Raw genomic sequence first — 19,842 nt, 5'->3', positions numbered from 1 at the left:
ATAATCAATATTATAAAAAGTTTTATTGTGAAAATACAAATGTTCATAAATGAATAATCTTATTGTTTAAAAAAGACTATTTGTTCAAAGGTTCTTGTATCCGGAAACAGTCGCTGGCGATTTTCCATTTGTCTCCTTGTGCGGTTACAACGAAATTTTGCTGAAACGTCTTCGGGGTCTTCTCTTGGTACTTTACCGTTCCGGTCGCTTGAATTATGAACGTTAGTTGACCACTAGTTGCGATATCTGTAAAATAAATTATATATATAATATGGGGAAAACATTTAATGAGGCACATTTATTTATTTACAAACCAATTATAGAGTTGGCTACAAAGCAGGTAAATAATTTACGGTATTCCTATTTAACTATTTGTCTGAAATACATAAATAATTGATGTATTCACTTTACAAAGAATTTAGGTAATAGTTGGTTCAAGCCAACTCCACAGTAAATAGCAATGGACACCTTGTCGGGTACATATTTAGTTATTCATTGTTAATATCTAGACAAAAAATTATGAAATCCCTCGGGGCATTATAACGACTTTAAATTGGAGCCTTTGAATTTTCTTACTGTCTAATACATCATGCTCGATACATCCATCTTTATCTGACACATGCCTTGGGCCTTAATCGAGAATGGAACACTGACGAACCGTCCGTCAGTTAAATATTGCGCCCTCTAAATGTCGAAAAGTAGTACTAGGTTTGTCACGTGATAGATAACGGCGAGAAATTTAAAATTTGATTATGGCAGCAAGTTTGAATTTTGCCCTACTATAATACCTCGTTGAAATATTAAATACAATTGCCTAAAGGGTGAAAATCTAGTGCCTGAAAATTCTTCCAGGCAATTGAGGCCTACTCGGTGCATTTTAATTCCTTAACTGTCTAAAAAGGATAAAAACTAGCCCAGAATGCCTGGAATAGAAAAAAAATTATTTGAGGCAATTGAGAATTATTTCCAATATGTGAATGAAAAATATCAATTTTTTCCAGGCAGTACAATAAAAGAAAAATTACGTTAAACTTCCAACTGCTTGAAAGGGGTCTGGAATTTTGAAGAAATTGTTCAGGCAATTAAGGAATTTATTTTCAAGCCATATGGAGTGCCTGGAATAAAAAATATGTATTTTTCCAGGCAGTCCATTTTAATTCCAACTGCCTGAAAGAGGTACAGGTTTATTGGCAAATGCCTTTGGAACATTTTAAAGATTTTCCATATTGAACATCGATTTTTCCAGACAGTTAAGTTAATTTTCTTCAGACCGTAAAAGAAATATTACATCTTACTTAAAATTATCTGTAAGGTATACAAGTTACTTTAGAATGCCTGGAATTGGAAAAATAATTCTTTGACACCTATTTCCTATTTAAATTAAGTGCCTTGAATGAAAAATATCATTTTTTCCATGCAGTACAATAAAAGAAAAATTACGTTAAACTTCCAACTGCTTGAAAGGGGTGTTTTAAATGCCTGGAAAACTTTTCCAGATAATTAAGGATTTTAAAGGCGATTTTTCAGGTAACGATATGATTATGAATACTTGAAAGAAAAGAAAACTCGAGTTTTCCAGGCATTTCATTGGTAAATGCTGACGTTAAAATTCTACGAAATTAATTACTTCCCAATAACCTGTAAAGTATCAAAATTACTTTAAAATGTCTGGAATTTTGAAGAAATTGTCCAGGCAATTAAAGAGTTTATTTTCAAGCCATATGGAGTGCCTGAAATAAAAAATATGTATTTTTCCAGGCAGCCCATTTTAATTCCAACTGCCTGAAAGAGGTACAGGTTTATTGGAAAATGCCTTTGGAACATTTTAAAGATTTTCCATATTGAAAATCGACTTTTTCAGACAGTTAAGTTAATTTTCTTCAGACCGTAAAAGAAATATTACATCTTACTTAAAATTATCTGTAAGGTATACAAGTTACTTTAGAATGCCTGGAATTGGAAAAATATTTCTTTGAGACCTATTTCCTATTTAAATTAAGTGCCTTGAATGAAAAATATATTTTTTTCCAGTCAGTCGAATAAAAGAAATTCCATACGTTAAACTTCAACTGCTTGAAAGGGGTGTTTTAAATGCCTGGAATATTTTTCCAGATAATTAAGGATTTTAGAGGCGATTTTTCAGGTAACGATATGATTATGAGTACCTGAAAGACAAGAAAACCGGACTTTTTAAGGCATTTAATTGGTAAATGCTGACGTTAAAATTCCACGAAATTAATTTCTTCACAAATACCTGTGAGGTATTAAAATTAGTCTAAAATGTCTGGAATTTTTAAGAAATTGTCCAGGCAAGTAAGGAATTTATTTTCAAGGCATATGGAGTGCCTGGAATAAAAAAAATACTAATTTTTCCAGGCAGTCCAATAAAAGGAATATTTCATTTTAAATTTAAACTACCTGAAATGGATAAAAATCAGTTGTGAATGATTATAATATTTTAAAGATTTTTCCAGATAATTGAGGATTTTTCAGGCAACAGTGTGATCGTGACTGCCTGGAATAAAAGAAAAATCGACTTTTCCAGTCAGTTAAGTTTTTTAGTAAAAGCTGACTGTTAAATTTGTACGGATTTATTTCCTTCTAAAATTACCTTTTTTGAGGACAATTATCAGTGAGGTATCAAAATTATTTTAAAAAGTGTCGAATTTTGAAGAAATCGTCCAGGCAATTAAGGAATTTATTTTCAAGGCGCATATAGTGCCTTGAATGAAAAATATCATTTTTTCCAGTCAGTACAATAAAAGAAAAATTACGTTAAACTTCCAACTATTTGAAAAAGGTGTTTTAAATGCCTGGAAAATTTTTCCAGATAATTAAGGATTTTAAAGGCGATTTTTCAGGTAACGATATGATTATGAGTACCTGAAAGACAAGAAAACTCGACTTTTCTATGCATTCAATTGGTAAATGCTGACGTTACAATTCTACCAAATTAATTACTTCCCAATAACCTGTAAAGTATCAAAATTACTTTAAAATGTCTGGAATTTTGAAGAAATCGTCCAGGCAATTAAAGAGTTTATTTTCAAGCCATATGGAGTGCCTGGAATAAAAAATACATTTATAAAGTAGTTGTTTAAGTTATCCGGTGAAGTGGGGATTGTGATGAAGAAGCCTTATCCCTTAATTCATTAACAATAGACCAAGTCTCCTTACCAACATTTGCAGAATTAGAAATCCTTTTATTGTAATAGAGGTCCTTGGCTGTCTTTATTGATTTATGGTAAATTTTTTTGTACAACCTTACGTAATCGTGGAAGAACACACTGTCTGAGAATTTTTTTAAGTGTGATAAGGAGCATATATTTTTAGAAGACAAGCGTAAGCCTTTAGTAGACCATGGTTTTTTTTGTTTAATTTTGATGGGTCTAAGAGGAAATGAGTTGGATGCCAAATCAGACAGTGACTTTATAAATCGAGAAAACTCAGTGTTAACATCATCAGATAGGAAGTCCCAGTCCGAAATTTTTTTCCCCAAAAATACGGCACATTTTCCGCGGGACTCTTTTATTTTTGTGATTTAGAAAAAAATTTAGTTACCACTGCTTCATGATTGGAGAAACCTGAGTTAAAGACAGTTGAATCAACGAGTTCCGGATCAAAGGTTGATACGATGTAGTCAATGATACTACTAATGACAAGAAAACTCGACTTTTCTAGGCATTTCATTGGTAAATTCTGACGAAATCAATTACTTTACAATAACCTGTAAAGTATCAAAATTAATTTAAAATGTCTGGAATTTTGAAGAAATCATCCAGGCAATTAAAGAGTTCATTTTCAAGGTATATGGAGTGCCTGGAATAAAAAATATTAATTTTCCAAGCAGTCCAATAAAAGAAAATTACATTTTAGTTACTTTAAAATATCTGGAAATTTCAAAAGGGTCTTTTAGACATTAAAATTTATGAATTATCCATGTCTGCGTCACACGCTTACCTTAATGCATCCATTCTTATTTTATGGTTTTTTTATTACATTTTGACCACATTACATGTCAGTCATTATTCGGTACATATTGTTGCCTTTCTGGGACAGAAATATGCAATAACAGGTTCCTTAGACATGGTAAGTAGGTCAGGTTTTTTTTTTATATTGTGTTTTATTAGTTTTTATTCTTTTTTTAAGTTGTTAGATTGCAATAATAATTTGGGAAATGACATGCTTTCTTATCGATGCAAATACCACTATGCCAAAGCAAATTTTCAAATTGGGGTGGTTTTATTACATTAGTATTGTAAAATTTTGCCATTAGCACATATATAAGTATTTATAAAATAATAAAGAAAGTATAATATAACTCATTGGCTGGTATTTAGAATAAAATAATGAAAAAGGTAAATTAAGACCTATCATACCCAACAAATTGGGATCATTTATTTTGCTTTTAATTAATTTGGACAAAAATGTCAGAAATGCCAACTTTCTTCGCCTTTCCAGACTCTAATTAAATTAACTCATTATCTCTAATTTGAGAACATGCAGCTCATATGTACCTGTACCTTGTAGTTGATATATCTTGCACTGGGTTCTACATCTGGACGCCAAGTCATCCAGTTTTTACCTTGACATGTTCAAGTGTTATGTAAATGTTAATAATTCTGCTTTTTAATATTGTTGGTTTTAATCGTAAAAGGATAAAATGAAAAATGCTCCAAGAAGGTCGGTTTATTAGTGTCTATTTTCTTTTTTAAATAGTCAATTTTAAGTGTTCGATCAAAGCTTGAACAATGATAATTACATGAATTCTTGAAAGAGTAATCTATGTAAAATAAATTTGTTTTAAAAATAGAGTAAACACACAGATGCCAAATCAAAATTCTTCAACCTTATTAATCACCTTGATTATGTGGGGTCTTGTATAAATAAACTTATCTTACCAAGAACAGGTTGCGCATCCAAAGTAACCAAGGCGTGATCAGAAGCTGGCAAATCAATGATAAACTTCTGAATTCGATCATTACCTTTTACCCCATTTCCGTTCCAAGATAAAATTCCCGCCTCTAGGTAAAGCCTTGATATCAACTGAAAATCGCTTGAATTAATAAAAGCTACATTGGTAGAGGTAATGTAACTCACGTGTCTCCGTTTATCCATAGTTTCATAGTACAGTTTTGTGAATTCTTCTGCAACTCTGCATGCCTGATCGATTTTTGCTCTTAACTAAAAGTTTCAAAGATTCAATCTAAATGATGTAACGAGTTTCATACCTTCTTACTTCTAAATTTGCCATATTTGTATTAAGTTAATAATATATGGAACTTTTACAGCAGAAGTCTTGCTTCTAGTAAAGACGACTCTTTTGCTTGTTGATGTTTTTTCCAAACTGCTTTATATTAAATTGTTTTTAGGTTATGTTATAACGTTTGACAGCTGTATTTATAAATAAGGAGTGTTGAGGGTCTCATAGACATATCTTCCGAGTTCTATTTGTTGCTGGAAAAATGCTTAAGTGATGAAAAATCAATGGTTTAAGATTAACAAAACAAATATTCCTACTAATAGGCATTTTTTGGCATTCAAAATTCGTCGCAATATATTTCTATATGTTATTTTGAAATTCGCGGTACATAAGCCGCGCCTCGGCCCATCACGAAGCGTTCTGATTGGCTAGGCACCTTTGCATCTTATATTAAATAATAACTAATATAAATTTATACAATTTAAGAAAAAAATACTCTAGAGTATTTACACTCAGACAGATAATTATTTATATTTAATAACAGTCATTTTTTTGCACCTAGAATCTTATCAGAAAATCGAATAATAAATATTATTTTAAAACTCGCGGTACATAGGCCGCGCCTCAGCTTGTCACGGAGCGTCCTGATTGGCTAGGCCTCTTATACACATATAAATAAAAATGGTGAAACGTCATTTTGACTTTCCTCCAAACAACAACATCGAAGTGAAAAAGGAAAGTGCTGAATTTTTCACGTTTTAAAACTGCACTTGTTGTTTGAAACGTTAATTGCATAATTACGTGGAACATCAATTTAAACCTTATGTTAAAACGTTTGAACTAAGATCCAATTGATTCGCGTATTTGTTGTGTTATTGGTTCCAATATTCGACACTGTGCATACGTGCCACCAAAGTTGTTTATTTATACTATAGGTTTGTATTATTTTCTATTTTAGAACTATTTTAGGTATATTTTGCTAAAAGTTTAATAAGAACACACAAATATATTTGCTGAACTTCATAAACTATAGTTCAAAAGTCCTCAAAATAGAAATAAGTCATTTTCATATATCTTTCAAATTCACCTACTTTAAATGTAAAACCAGTGTATTTTGGTATCTAATCAACTGATTTTTATTAGTTGACTAATAAATTATGCATTAACCATACTTAACCTTATTATTTTGGTATTTGACCTATTGTTTTGTATAGTTTTCTCTTTTTTAACTGGTCGTTATTGTTTATTGTTATGTCTGGCTCTTTTATCATGATTAGCTTTTTAAGCTCTTTATTTGTTATCGTTACTTTATAAACTTATTCTAGTCCACAAACATAAATCGCATCTTTTTATTCAAGCTAATAAGGTAAGTATGATCTGCCCTCTAGTTACCTACTAATTTTCTGGATATGCATATAAAATGTTAATTGTTCCAGAGGCTACTGTTATTCCAGAAAAAATTGGTGACAAATGAAATGTCTTTCTGGAAATTACTCGAATATCCCCTTTTAATTTTCACTGTAATACCAATATAATATATATGTTTATAAATGTTATGGCAGTTGTGACCATAAGTTGCCGCTATATAAAAGTTATATAACTATAGTATTTTAAGTAGGTAATCAACTTTTTTCCTTTAAATGGTGAAATGAAATATATCCAACTAACAGAATAGGTTAAACTAAGGCAAAATTTTAGTTTTAGCTCATTAGATATGCACACAAAATTCCAGAAGAGGCAGAAGGACATAGATATTGACATTTCAGAAGCAGGACTTCATTTGGCTGCCTGGAATTAGGAAAATATTTTGTCTCTTCCAGGCACATAGGGAATCTTGAGAAAACAAATTGTTTTCTATGAAATTTAGGAGAGCAAACTAATTCCTGGCATTTTAGACAAAAAAAAAAGAAAAAACATTATAGAAAGTTACTGGAAATGGAGCTACAAAATGCCAAGAACAACAGTAATCAACAAAATCTTCAAAATGTCTTATATATTCCCCACTAATAATATAAATAATAACTAAATTGGGCAAATGATTAAAGGAAGATGTTTAAATATTCCTATGCCTCCATAACGCAATGAATTTTGGTCATCAGTGATTTAGGCTGTGGCAAGTGAAGACTACCTTTGTTTTGAGTTGGATATTGGGGATTTTTTTCTAAGAACCTTTTTTGTGAATTATAAATAAAGTTTATACGAAATATCCACTTGCATTCAAATAGAAACTATAGTGAAGTTTCTCAAATAGTGCATAGCAGACTGACTTGTTCTTGGACATAAACCAGTACGGCAATAACCCTTTTTGCAATTCTTTGTTCAATATATGATTGATCTGCTGGAGAAACAATAAAATAGATTAATGTAATGAGGGGACATTCTTATCCATGCATATATTTTTGCCTAAAAAGTCTATAAAAGTATTTAGCTTGTGTGAGAGCTTGCACACAGCACCATACATAAAAAAAAAGAAATTAAAACTGTTTTCCATATTATTCAAATAAAAAGAGTAACTTCCTAAACAACAATTTTAATTTATTATGTGCTTACCAGGTAGAATTGCAGATTAGATATTATAAAACAGTTTAAAAAACCCAAGTGTTATCATAAAAATAGTATTAAAAACTATTTTTGTATTAAGTCATTTATGCAGGGTCCACTTATGTGCTTTTTTCTTTAATAATCATTACCATTAATTCAATATTTGAAGAATTATTAGTAATGTGAACAAAATATAAGTTTAAGCAGTAGTGTCATTCTACTTGATAAAATCAAGTGTTTTTTTTGATAAAAGAAAATCAGTAGGTATATTAGATAAATCAAAAAGAGGTACTGTCTTAAACCCTCTACCTATATGCATTTACTAGTATTACTGATAATTCATTTTTCTATAATTTTCATAGCAGTTAAAATTGATTCTGTAATTTAAGTGTAACTTGCAGTATATATATGTCAAATATTACTTTTACTAATTATATTCTACATAGATGATCAACATATTTTTTTCACTGACAGTCCAGGTCCAGTCAAGTGGTCAAAGTTTTTGATCAGTTTAAGCACAAGTTTTTCTTCAATATACTATATACCTACTGCAGACACTAATTTCTAAAACCCATACAAAAGTGGATCTAACAAATCAAAATATAGCGTGCAGAAAGAGCTTTACTGTCATTTTTATGTTACTTTATTTTTACTTCATGAAGCGTTACTCGATTGTAATTAAATAAGTGCATAATCGTAATATAACTAGGCATTATTTTTTTTATTAGACCGATAAGAATCGAGGGGTATGGCGGAAGCCCATGCGGCCGTAGCCTTTTCCTTTTCCATCACCCACGAGGGTTGGGATGTGAATTTGGACCGAGAAGTTCTTAATTTAGTTTGGCAGAGCGGTGTCAGATCATGGAAGAAAAGAATTGCCAGATTACTGGTAAGTCCATTACTGTTTCAATTTTTATCCATTGTACTACATAAATTAGTATAATTCACTTGTCAATCAAATGTGTATACAGAGTGCTTCTAATTTTGTGAAAAATGTTCTATTTACAAAGATTTTCTCAATCTTTTAATGCCGCTGATCCTATTCATTACTTTTGAAGTACTTGTCTTTTTTGCGGTTTTTTGAGCATTTTTCCATGCTAGAATATAGCTCAGACTAAACAGATAAAATAATTACTTTTAACCTATTTTAGTAAAGAAATTCCTTTAATATAATTCTCTTATTTTTCACATCATGCATCCACAATCCTTCAAGGATTTGAATATAATATATAGAAGCTCCATTTATAATTTGAGATAGAATTTATGGTTCAACCTTTTTAACAATTTGTTTAATTTGACTCTACCTTAACTATTCTTCCTTAAATTAAACATGTTGGATTTGATGTAGTATGGCTATTTTACTGATGAGGTAGATAATCTATTTTTATAGTATCATTACTAATTAAATTTGTTAAAGAATTGTAACCTTCGTTTTCATCTTAACAATTATGCTTAACTTAAGCTCAAAGAATACTTTCAATGATCGAGAGCAAAAATATCTTTTTTTCCAATAATAAATTCAAAAATTCAATTTGGACCAGAATTGATGATGACAAGCAGAAAGTGAGTGAGATTTTGAATTTTAATCAACAGAAAATAAGTCTTGTCCTGTTAAGGTTATCTTTTGGAAATGTGTGACTGCTTGAGATGTACTTTATCTTAATAACTAATACCTACTTAAAGACTTAATTAAAAATTAATCATTAAACATTAAACAACATGACATCGGAACCCAAAATTGCAACATGGTAGTTGTTAAGCATTACTTCACATAGTTGAGCTCTCCTCAAGAGACAAAACTATGTCAAACGATTACTCTTCCAAGGATCTGGGGTTTTTAGTATTGTCCTTTAATTTGTCTAAAAGTTGTATAAAATAGTTCACACTGCACATAATTCGATTTATATTGAGCTATTTTGTCCATAAAGTGTCCCGTGATATTGGGGTTGATGAGTGAGTTGGTCTTAATTGCATTGAAGGTAAAGTAGAATATATTCAGCTCAGGACAGTTGATTTGATTATGTACAAGTTTATAATAGACAAGTTTTTTCAGTTTTAAAAGCAGACCTGGACCAAGGACCTAATATTGTTACACATTTCAGTAGTAGACCAGAGGGACCCCTAAGGAACTCTAGACATTGCAGGAAATGAATTGGATACTGAGTTATTGATTGTTGAAGAAAGCTCTCTAAATAACCAAAAGTGTGCAGTTGGGCTTGGAACTTTAAAATTTACACAATTGTCAAAGGTCATTGCAAGATCAGTTTGATGTTATTGCAAGCATTAAAAAAATCTTGGTATTTTGAGATCTCTTGTAATGATTTTTAGTGTTTTATGAATTATGAAATTCCTTTGGTAAATAGTTCTTTAGAAAAAAGAAATTTGGATATTGTCAAAGGCTCTTCAAAAATCAAAATATTTAAATGCTTAAAAGCTGATGTGCTTATATAGAAGGAATACTGCTCTGGAATTATTGGGTAGTGTGGTAGTTGCACCTCAGGGTGACTGATTAAAAATTATAAGGTACACAGTTGTCAATATTAAAGTTGCATAACAATTAGCAAAAGTCAAGTATTTCATTTTCGTACTGCAATGCAGGCGGTGGAAATGACCTAATTTTAATAACCAGTGCTGGGTGCTATGCAAATGCACAAAGTAGTACTTATACAAGTCACAATATAATAGGTACAAAATTACTATTTAAAATTGTGTTTTTTAAAGTGAATGCATATAAAAGTTAAAAATTGTAATGCAAAAATTCTGCAAATAAATAAAATGATTCCTGAACTTGTTTAATTTATTTTTATACTCAAAATGATGCGGTTCCTTCATCTCTATTGAAGAACTTAACACCCCAATATTCTGAACCACTGTGACACCTCACCAAACGTTGGTAAGTGGGAAGTAATTTATGTTCGGATCTGGTATTATAATCGTGAAACTCTGCATAACCCTGTCTTTTGGTATGGACAAATAGCAAGTTTTCAAGTATATAAAGAGAAGGAATGGTTAGTATACCAAGAGTTCTGAAAGCTTCCCTACAACAGTTTCTATAGTTGATTGTAGTCACCTACGTTATATTCCTCATATTCTTGGACCATTTGTTCGATTATATGACAGTGAATTTCGGAAGCTTCTGACGTAGATGTATAAGAAACAACGAAAAACTTCTCTTGTGTTGCTTATTTCGTTCACAACCCAAATCTCTTGGGTCCATAAATGCCAACTTCCATGATTCGATGTTCTTCTCCTAACAAAACACCTCTATTCCGACCTTACCATTCATAACAGCTAACTTCATAATCAAGTATAAAAACGTAATGGTATAAGCAATTTCACCATCCCTAGAAACCAACGAGAAACCAGAACCAGAGCAGTTTACTGATACAGTTAATTCCTTCAATTTGTTTTGCTGTGATAGGTCAAGTTACAAGTAATAAATGTCATGCAGGAGGTGTAATTAGTTAGGTTAGTGCTAAGACGCTTAGTCTAGAATATGATTCAGTAGAGCAGTTATTATTACTCTGTAAAATAGGTTTCAATAACTTTATTATAGGAGGGTTATACATTTCTTCAAATTAGACATTCTCACATAACAATATGCTCAGTATAATTTCCTGTCTCCTTAATTCAAAACATATGCTTTTCTTAGTGTTTTTCAGAGGGTATTAATACCAAATCATAGGCTTATGTATTTGGATCTGATTTTTGCTAAAGTAAAAGTAATCTAGTTGTAACTGGAACTGTTTTTGATGGTATACAATATTGGATAAAGTAGGGCAAGCATCTTAAAATTATTTAAAATTTTTATACGATATTAGAAATGCTTATTGTATTGGAATTAATAATTATTTATATGGACTTAATAGAGATTTTATTCCAAGTTCATCTGACATTAATCTAACAGTTTCAGATTTTATATATGGCCACAGTTCTATTTGTTATATAAGAGATTTGAAACATGGTTGATTATGTAGTATTCTCAGAACTAAGAGCTCGATGTAAATTCATGCCAAAACCATGATCACCTATTATGTACCGACCCTAAAAGCCTCTGATTTAGGACTAACAACAACAGAGCAATCGATATATCAACTCCTGAAATGACCCAATTTGTCTCTACAGTCAAAATGCCTGAACAGGTTAATGAGAGGATGTCCATTCCTAATTCTAGTGGACGGTGTACCACATTACTTTCTGAGGAAGTGTGTATGTACCTCTCCTCTGTTTATCATTTTAAAGATTCAGCAGTATTCCTAACTCATTGGAAGCACATCTTTGAATCAGGGGAACATACATTTAATAATTGATAATTACAGAAGTGTGTTTATACAGTCAAACATTCCTAAGCTTATGGATAGCTTGATTTATGACCTGATATATTTTTATTTTGTAGGGAGCAGTTACTTGTTTTAGTCATGGTAAATCTACTGTGACCAGTTTACTGATGTTTCAGGATACTTTGCTTGAAGCCTTTTGGCTTTGGACTTCTCTAAGGCTTTTGACAGAGTTGATATCAATATTCAATCACATGAGTTAGATTGGCTTTTTTTATAATAAGGTTTCTTGGTTTGACAGTTTTCCTTCTCCTAGGGTTCGGCAGGTATAGATATAGGTACTAGATCAGACCTTATCGGTACGCTATCTGGTATTCCACAGGGTGGCCATTGTACGCCATTATTGTTCTCTATTTTTATTAATGATATATGCCTTAGAATTAATACATTTTCATTGTTTGCTGATAATGTAAACGATTTAAATAGGCTAATAAATTGATGAACTGTGATAAATGTAATTACCTTAGTTTCTTTAAGAGAAATAAGAAATTCTTATATAACATGAAATTCGGATATACGGACCTTTAAGAGTTTACTGAGCAGTTAAAGGCATTGTGTTGCATAATTGTAGGGAACTCTCTATTCTAACATGTAAAACATTATACCTTGCATTGGTGGTCTTAGTGTTGGAATATGGTTCGATGATCTTTCAATGTATTACATATGAAAACTTTACATTAGAGACGTATTAATAGGGATCTCCTTTTTATATAGAAACTTCTAAATGGACAGGTGGTTTGTCTTGAACCTATTGAAATTTTGAGTCACTTTAAAAATATTATTAGAGAACTAACTATATTTATTATTTAAAATCTATAAAATATTTATGGTTAAGTTACTGAGTAATAGTGTTCGATTATTTATTTTTATTGTTGTTATATAATTTTTTTTTGTAATCGGCTTGATCCTGTATGTTAATCAAAATTTCTAATGGAATAAGTTTCTCTCTAACCAATTTTTTATTATTATCCAACCTTTAAACACAAAACCAAGCTTCTTTAAACTGAATAAAATAGGATAATAGTTCAATTTATATATCTACTAATTAAATCAACTTAATATTTTAGAATAACGTGCACAACGGAGTCTATCCAGGACATTATAGCTACCTATGCGTAATCATCGGGATCGTTTCCGCTATGCAGCTGAACGGAATGAGGCCACCGTTCAACTTACCAAATAAAATACTATCTGTATGTCCCTCGTAAGTTTTTCACTTTAATTTATTGACGATGTAGCTAAATGGTGATTTTTAGTAATAGTTTATACTGGCAACTAGGAGCTTGTACGATATCTTCTCTCTCATACTGGTTGCCCGCTGTATATTTCCTGAGGTATAGTCTTAAAGTGCTTTTTATGTATAAGGGCTGGATGTACGAGGCCAAAGGGAAATATACAAAACCATCCTTAAAAACTAAGTTATGGCTCGGATTGGTTAAGGTCCTGGGGGGTTGGAACACTCCCAAGTTGTATAGCTACCAAAGTTCTTTACCCAGGCTTCCTTTGCCCTCATTACATGATACCATGACTAGGGTAAGGTATTATACAAGGTTATTCACGATATACGATAGGGAGTATTTTGGCTAAATTGTATATTATTTGATGTTTGGATTCTACATCGTAAATTAAGGTTTATCCAGCCTAAACATTAAGGTTTGCGAAATATTTTGTGTCAATACTGAGACAATTTCAATGATAAATTCCTTAATATGCGTTTGCTCTTTTTTTAAAATTATATTTGCGCTGAAGAGAACTAAATTATTAAATTTCATTTATAAAAAACTAACTATTGTTAGAGACGTTAAAAAATTCTTATTACAGTTTTTATAAGGCAATAAGTTGCTTAATTTAAATGGAACACCCTGATATCACCACCTGACGGTTAAATAAACGTTTATTTTTGCTTTAAATTAGTAGATTGGATATTATGGACGAAAAACGGTGATTTTTCAAAAGAATTTCTTACTGGGCAAAAGTTTGGGGTGGGTGGGGGGTTAATGGTTGTGTTAATGAAAAAAAACAATGTTTTTGCAGAAAATATATATGCAATATTTAATTTAATAACACTGTTTATTTAAATTTGATATAATTTTTTATATAAATATTTAGTATAAAAACAGCGTTAGTAGATTGGATAATATGGACCAAAAACAATGATTTTTCAGAAAAATTTCACCAAATATTTGAGGTGTAGTAATCGAGTTTACAAAGTAGATATGTAAATCCCGTGTCAATTTTTAATGCAGAAATTTTCTCCCTTTTTTAAACAGAATCGTATATGATATACAGTTTAATAGAGATACCTTGACCATATACGATTGATAAATATACCTAAATCAACAATTTAGTACAAAATCGTTGAATAAATGTACATACAAATGTTGCTTGGGAAAGGAGTTAGATTCACATGAAAAATTATATTCATGGGTAAAAGGAGATTTGCCAGGAAGTAAAAAAGCTATTGAAACTAAATGGGTTTTTAGGACAAAAGAAGATGGGACAAGAAAAACTATAGAGTAGTAGCAAAAGTATTTGAAATTAAGAAGGAGAATCAATTTGAACCCAATTACTCACTAGTACTAATGCCTATTGCATTACAAAAAAAATGTAAAATAACACAAATGGACATTCCTACCTCATTTTTAAATGGGTTGCTTGAAAGGACTGCCTGAATTGAAAGAAACTGAAAGGGTTGAATACAAGGCGGATTATACAAGAAAACCCATAAGGAAGAACCCAGGAAGATCCTTGTATCGCGTCAACATAATAAAATAGACTAGAACAAGAATAGAATAGAAATTCTATTCTTAATTCATGTTTTGGAGCATTTTTAGATGGCGCTCATTAAGAAACCAGTAAATAAATGAATATTCTTGTAGAAAATATATAAATATTCCTTTCTATATTAAAGAAAACATATGTTTCAGAATGTTCGTACAAAAAAGCTTTTTCATATGCCGAACCACGAAATTAGTTACCTAAGTGTGATAATTTTACAAACCACTTAATTCCTTCAGTATTTGTTTGTTAGTTATGCAGAATTGCTCATATCAAGCAAAACCAAATTGCAGAAAATTATACACTAGGGTATACTAAATCGAAATAACTTTCATATAAAATTCATCGGCTCCAAGAACTTTCTGGTAATGATTTTAATAGAAGAGTTGAATTTTTTGTATGTGGGTTTTCCATAAAATTCTATTTACCCATGAATGCACTTTTCACAATAATGGCTCTTTTAACAGAGATAATTTTGATCATTACTCGATTTTAATATGCATTCTTTTAGAGTAGTTCACAATCAACACAAATAGCCTGTTAAGATATGGGGAGGAATAATGGGTGTCTGTGTAATTGGTCCACATTTTTTTGATGCAAATTTAAATGGAACAAGATTTTTGGAGTTCTTCAATAATGATTTTTCAGTATTATTGGAGGATATTCCTCTACGTCTTCGAAGGCGTTTAAATAATAATTTTCATAACCGATGGATAGCAAGGGGTAGTCCTATCGAGTGGCCTGCAAGATCTCCGGTTTTAATAGAATCGTGAAATTTGATTTCGCGGGGCGACTTTGATCATCATATCAAAATATTTTACACTTAAATTTCCCGCGCATATTAAGTGATGAGATCCATGTGCATGTTTTTTGTCAGTTAAACGTTGTTTTTGGAGTTTGCGGCCCTCAAACATGTAAGTAATATTTAGACAAAAATATAACCTTCCAAAATTTGACTGCTATTTAAAAATACATGCAAATTGTGGATATGTGCGTGATATATTTAGTTAGTATCCTGAATATCTTGTATTTTTATAGCCTCAAAATGTAGTTTGCGGCATTGCCGGATTTTGTCAAATTTTAAGATTTATTGGATGGAATCAAATTGATCGACTGAATGGGGTGAAATTGATCAGCAGATTGTAAAGCTTATATAATTTTAAGGGTATAGTACTACTAGTAATAATAATATTTTTGGTTTTCGAATATTGACATAGTGCCGAGAGTTTATAAGAGAAAAGTTGGGGCACGAAGGTACAAAGACTATGGTCAAGAGTCCATAGAAAAAGCGTTAGAAAAGGTCATAAATGAAGGGTGGAGTTTACGCAAAGCTGCAAAATGGTTCAAGAATGGGCGTCATGTTAAAAGTAACGGCGGGCAAACCGTTTTTAGCTCCAATGAAGAGCAATCAATTCTTAAATGTGTTGCTATTTGTGGCGAATAGGGGTTTCCTCTTAATTTAACAGATTTAAGGCATATGGCAAAAAACCTGCTAGATACCCAAGGTCGTTCAGTGGCAAAATTTAAGGATAATTTACCCGGTACCGATTGGGTATTTTCGCTGTTAAAAAGACATAACAATGTAATAACTCAAAGGCTTGCAGCTAATATTAAAAGGGCTCGTGCTGATGTTTCCAGGCAAACATTAACTGAATATTTTGAAAACCCTAAAACAACTTTAAATGGTATTCCGTCGTGCAACGTATATAATTATGATGAAACTAATTTGTTTGACGACCCTGGGCGCAAAAAAAACTAATATATTCCCGTGGAGTAAAATACCCTGAACGAGTGTGCAATTTTACTAAATCTGCAACCTCAGTGATGATGATGTGTGGTTCTGCAGCAGGAGGTCATTTGCCACCATATGTAATTTCTCGAGCAGAAAAAATGTGGGCGCAGTGGACTGAACAAAATTAGAACCCTGTTGCATAGATAGATACTGTGCAGCTGGATCACGATACAACCGAACGTCACATGGGTGGATGGACGCCGAAACTTTTAATGACTGGTTTAAGTCTGCGTTTCTTTCACATGCCAAAAGACAGCAAGAGTTATTTCACAGAAGAAGTTATTAGACTGTGTGAAGAACATAACATTGGATTTGTATGCCTGCCAAAGAACGCGACACATTTATGTCAGCCGTTGGACGTAGGGTTTTTCAGGCCATTTTAGAGATAAGTCTTGCTAGAATGGAAAAATACGTATCTGACACATTCATCAATTGACAAAAAGGATTTCCCACATTTGTTGCAAAAAACCTTGCTGACAATGGATAGTAAACTATCCAAAGATAAAATACCTCATGCAATTAAACGAAATCTGATTTCTTCTTTTGAAGCAAGTGGCATAGTCCCTTTAAATCCAAACCGAGTATTAGACAAGCTGCCTAGAGGAGATTTTAATCAAGACCAAGCGCAGAACGTGTTGGTAAATTACTTACAACAACAGAGATTATCAAATGCTCCAACAAGACGAAATAAGAAGAGAACAAAACTTGATGTTCAGCCAGGGAAAAGTGTGACAGCCCAAAATGATTCCAACAGTTCAGACAGCGACGTTGAAGAGCCTATAACAAATGATAATTCCGACGATGCCGACGATCTATTTATCCAGTTGCAGGAAAACGAAGAAATTGAATATTTAGAAGTGAGTCAAAGTGAGATCAAAATTGGGACATTTTTATTGGTTAAAGTGTTGGGGGGCATGCGAAAAAGTGTTAGCTATCGTTACATAGCTACAGTTCAAAATTTCAATAAAAACGAATTCGAAGTTCTGGGACTAAAATCTGTCGATGGAAGAAAAACTGTTTTTAAACCACAAGAAGGCGACGAGTTTTCCATAGAGTTGGCAGATATAATTGATTATAATTTTGCCAGAACCTGCCGCTGAATGCGTCAAAGGTCAAATCATTTATCAATTCAAAAAAGCAGTAGATATTAAGGAGATGTAAATCCTTACTATATTATATAAATATTATATTAAAAAACTTATATAAATCCTTACCTTACGCATTACTGCTTCTATCTATTAATTGAAGATTTGTTTCTTTACTTTTTGAATGTGTTTTATAAGTTTTTGTATTTTTAATAAAGTATTAAAAAACTGCAATGTTTCTTTTTTATTTTACCTAAAAAAATAACCAATTAGTGGAATTTTATGACTGATCAATTTCACCCCAAAACCTAGAATTATTTGTAACTTTTAAACGGATTGATGAACTTAAGCGGGGGTTAAATTGTTCATAATGCATTTTAAGGCATTGCAAGAAGAATACAATTATATGGCACTGATCAAAGTCACCCCCCTTTTGGTATGAAATTGATCACACCTTATTTTGGCATTTTTTTAAACAACTTTAAATTTAGAGCAGATACTATTGCAAAATCCTTTTACGGCATCCATACACAATTATTTATGATTAATTTTAATATCGATACGCAGATATCAAAAGAGTTACAAGCAATTTTACAAACGAAATGATCAATTTAATCCCGTTTCCGGAACCAGATTTTTTCTTAGATTTTGTTACCTCCTTTATCTACGATTTTTAAAATATTACTCCACCAATTCTATCGCTGCACATTTTGAAAAGAGGGATGGTTATCATTTTGGCCATATCTTATAATTGTTATTTTTTATTTTTTTAAGTGAAATGTATTATAATCGTCAGTTGAAAAAAGATACATTGTTAATACAGTCGCATTGTTAATTTATTGAATTTGTTTTGTGTAATCAATTATAATAGCGGGTGTTTACTAAACTTAGCATGTTTTTATAAAGAAATCTATATCTAGATATAATATTAAAAAACTAGAATAATAACATAAAAAATTGGCTATAGTTATAAGCTATATAAACTAAGGTTAGCCTAATTATACAACAATATATAATTACATAAACCAAAATCATATTATGTGTTTCATAAGAAAAATATTATATTAATTATTGATTATAAAACCTTTAGTTAGGAGAAAAATAATACAACTTAAGCCCAATAAATCAATCCCTAATACAAAAAAAAAGAACAAAATTACTCATTAATTATGTAGCTTCTAAGTCGGAGAATATTTAAAAAGTAATGTACAACAGGTTTAACTTTTTGAGGTATTATGTTGCTTAAAAAGCATATAAAGTTGTGCACATTAAATACCACCTCGTCAGAAGAAATTAGACCCTAGAAGGAAGGAATTTATCATTGAAATCTATGATAAATAGGTGTTCCATTTAAATTTTGGCATGTTTCTGCACTTTGAAACACCCTGTACGTCATAAAAATAATTTTAAAAGATACTTCTGGAACGCCTCTAATAATCCCAAATAATTTTTTTACCCTATAGTTTAGCCATAATATTCCGTGTCGCATGTTGTGAATAACTCTCCAAATGCTGATTAGTGTTTTCCATAAACGTCTTTTATAGTATTTAAAAAGTGTACGTCCCTTACTCGACGATAAATCCCACGCGAAAATGGTACTTTTGGCGGAAGAATTTAAAAACGGCATAGGCAAAAAGCTGCAACGTTATTTACTGTTAAAATCGTGGTGGGCAACGAACTACGTCTCGGATTGGTGGGAAGAATATGTTTATTTGAGGGGCCGCTATCCCCTTATGATAAATTCGAATTTTTACGGAATCGACGCTATTATGCTGCATCCGACTACGAATCAAGCCGCTAGGGCCGGCTCGATCATTAACTCCCTACTGATGTTCAGAAGGTAAATGACGATTTTTATTTTCTTAATTAAACTTAATAAATAAAAAAACACTAAGTCTTTGAATGATGTTCCGAAGGTTACATGTTTCGCCTAAAAATTACAATAAAACCTAAAAACAAAGGTTTTATTGTAATTACGTGTGTTTTTCTGTTCATTGTAGGTCTGATGATGCTTTTTTAAGCGAAACATGTAACCTTCGGGACATCATTCAAAGACCGAGACTTAGGGTTTTTTATTTATTCTCATTGAGATTACGGACGAGTTCT

General features: G+C 31.4%; 2 protein-coding genes across 5 annotated transcripts in view; one reads left to right on the top strand and one right to left on the bottom strand.

Moving 5' to 3' along the window:
• Window positions 1-6: 6 nt before the first annotated feature.
• Window positions 7-5,447, bottom strand: LOC126745222 (NTF2-related export protein). Its single transcript, XM_050452972.1, has 4 exons — window positions 5,240-5,447; window positions 5,101-5,184; window positions 4,902-5,046; window positions 7-246 (listed from the first exon to the last, which is right to left on the bottom strand). The coding sequence occupies exons 1-4, from the start codon at window positions 5,252-5,254 to the stop codon at window positions 77-79; spliced, it is 414 nt and encodes a 137-aa protein (XP_050308929.1). The 5' UTR covers window positions 5,255-5,447; the 3' UTR covers window positions 7-76.
• Window positions 5,448-5,898: 451 nt separating this feature from the next.
• LOC126745214 (carnitine O-palmitoyltransferase 1, liver isoform) overlaps window positions 5,899-19,842 on the top strand; it is a 44,426-nt gene continuing 30,482 nt past the window's right edge. For 3 of the 4 annotated variants that reach the window (XM_050452964.1, XM_050452963.1, XM_050452961.1), the window contains exons 1-5: window positions 5,899-6,138; window positions 8,473-8,633; window positions 13,149-13,285; window positions 13,338-13,614; window positions 19,281-19,576. In XM_050452964.1, coding sequence (XP_050308921.1) covers window positions 8,493-8,633; window positions 13,149-13,285; window positions 13,338-13,614; window positions 19,281-19,576 — 851 coding nt within the window. In that variant the 5' untranslated portion in view covers window positions 5,899-6,138; window positions 8,473-8,492. Of the gene's footprint in view, window positions 6,139-6,418; window positions 6,570-8,472; window positions 8,634-13,148; window positions 13,286-13,337; window positions 13,615-19,280; window positions 19,577-19,842 lie in introns of those variants that run through there. The other variant, XM_050452962.1, reaches the window with a different exon arrangement.

This window comes from Anthonomus grandis, chromosome 15, assembly GCF_022605725.1.
Source record: "Anthonomus grandis grandis chromosome 15, icAntGran1.3, whole genome shotgun sequence".
Taxonomy (NCBI): domain Eukaryota; kingdom Metazoa; phylum Arthropoda; class Insecta; order Coleoptera; family Curculionidae; genus Anthonomus; species Anthonomus grandis.
Note: the sequence above shows the minus strand (reverse complement) of the source record. Positions and strands in the feature narration are given on the sequence as shown.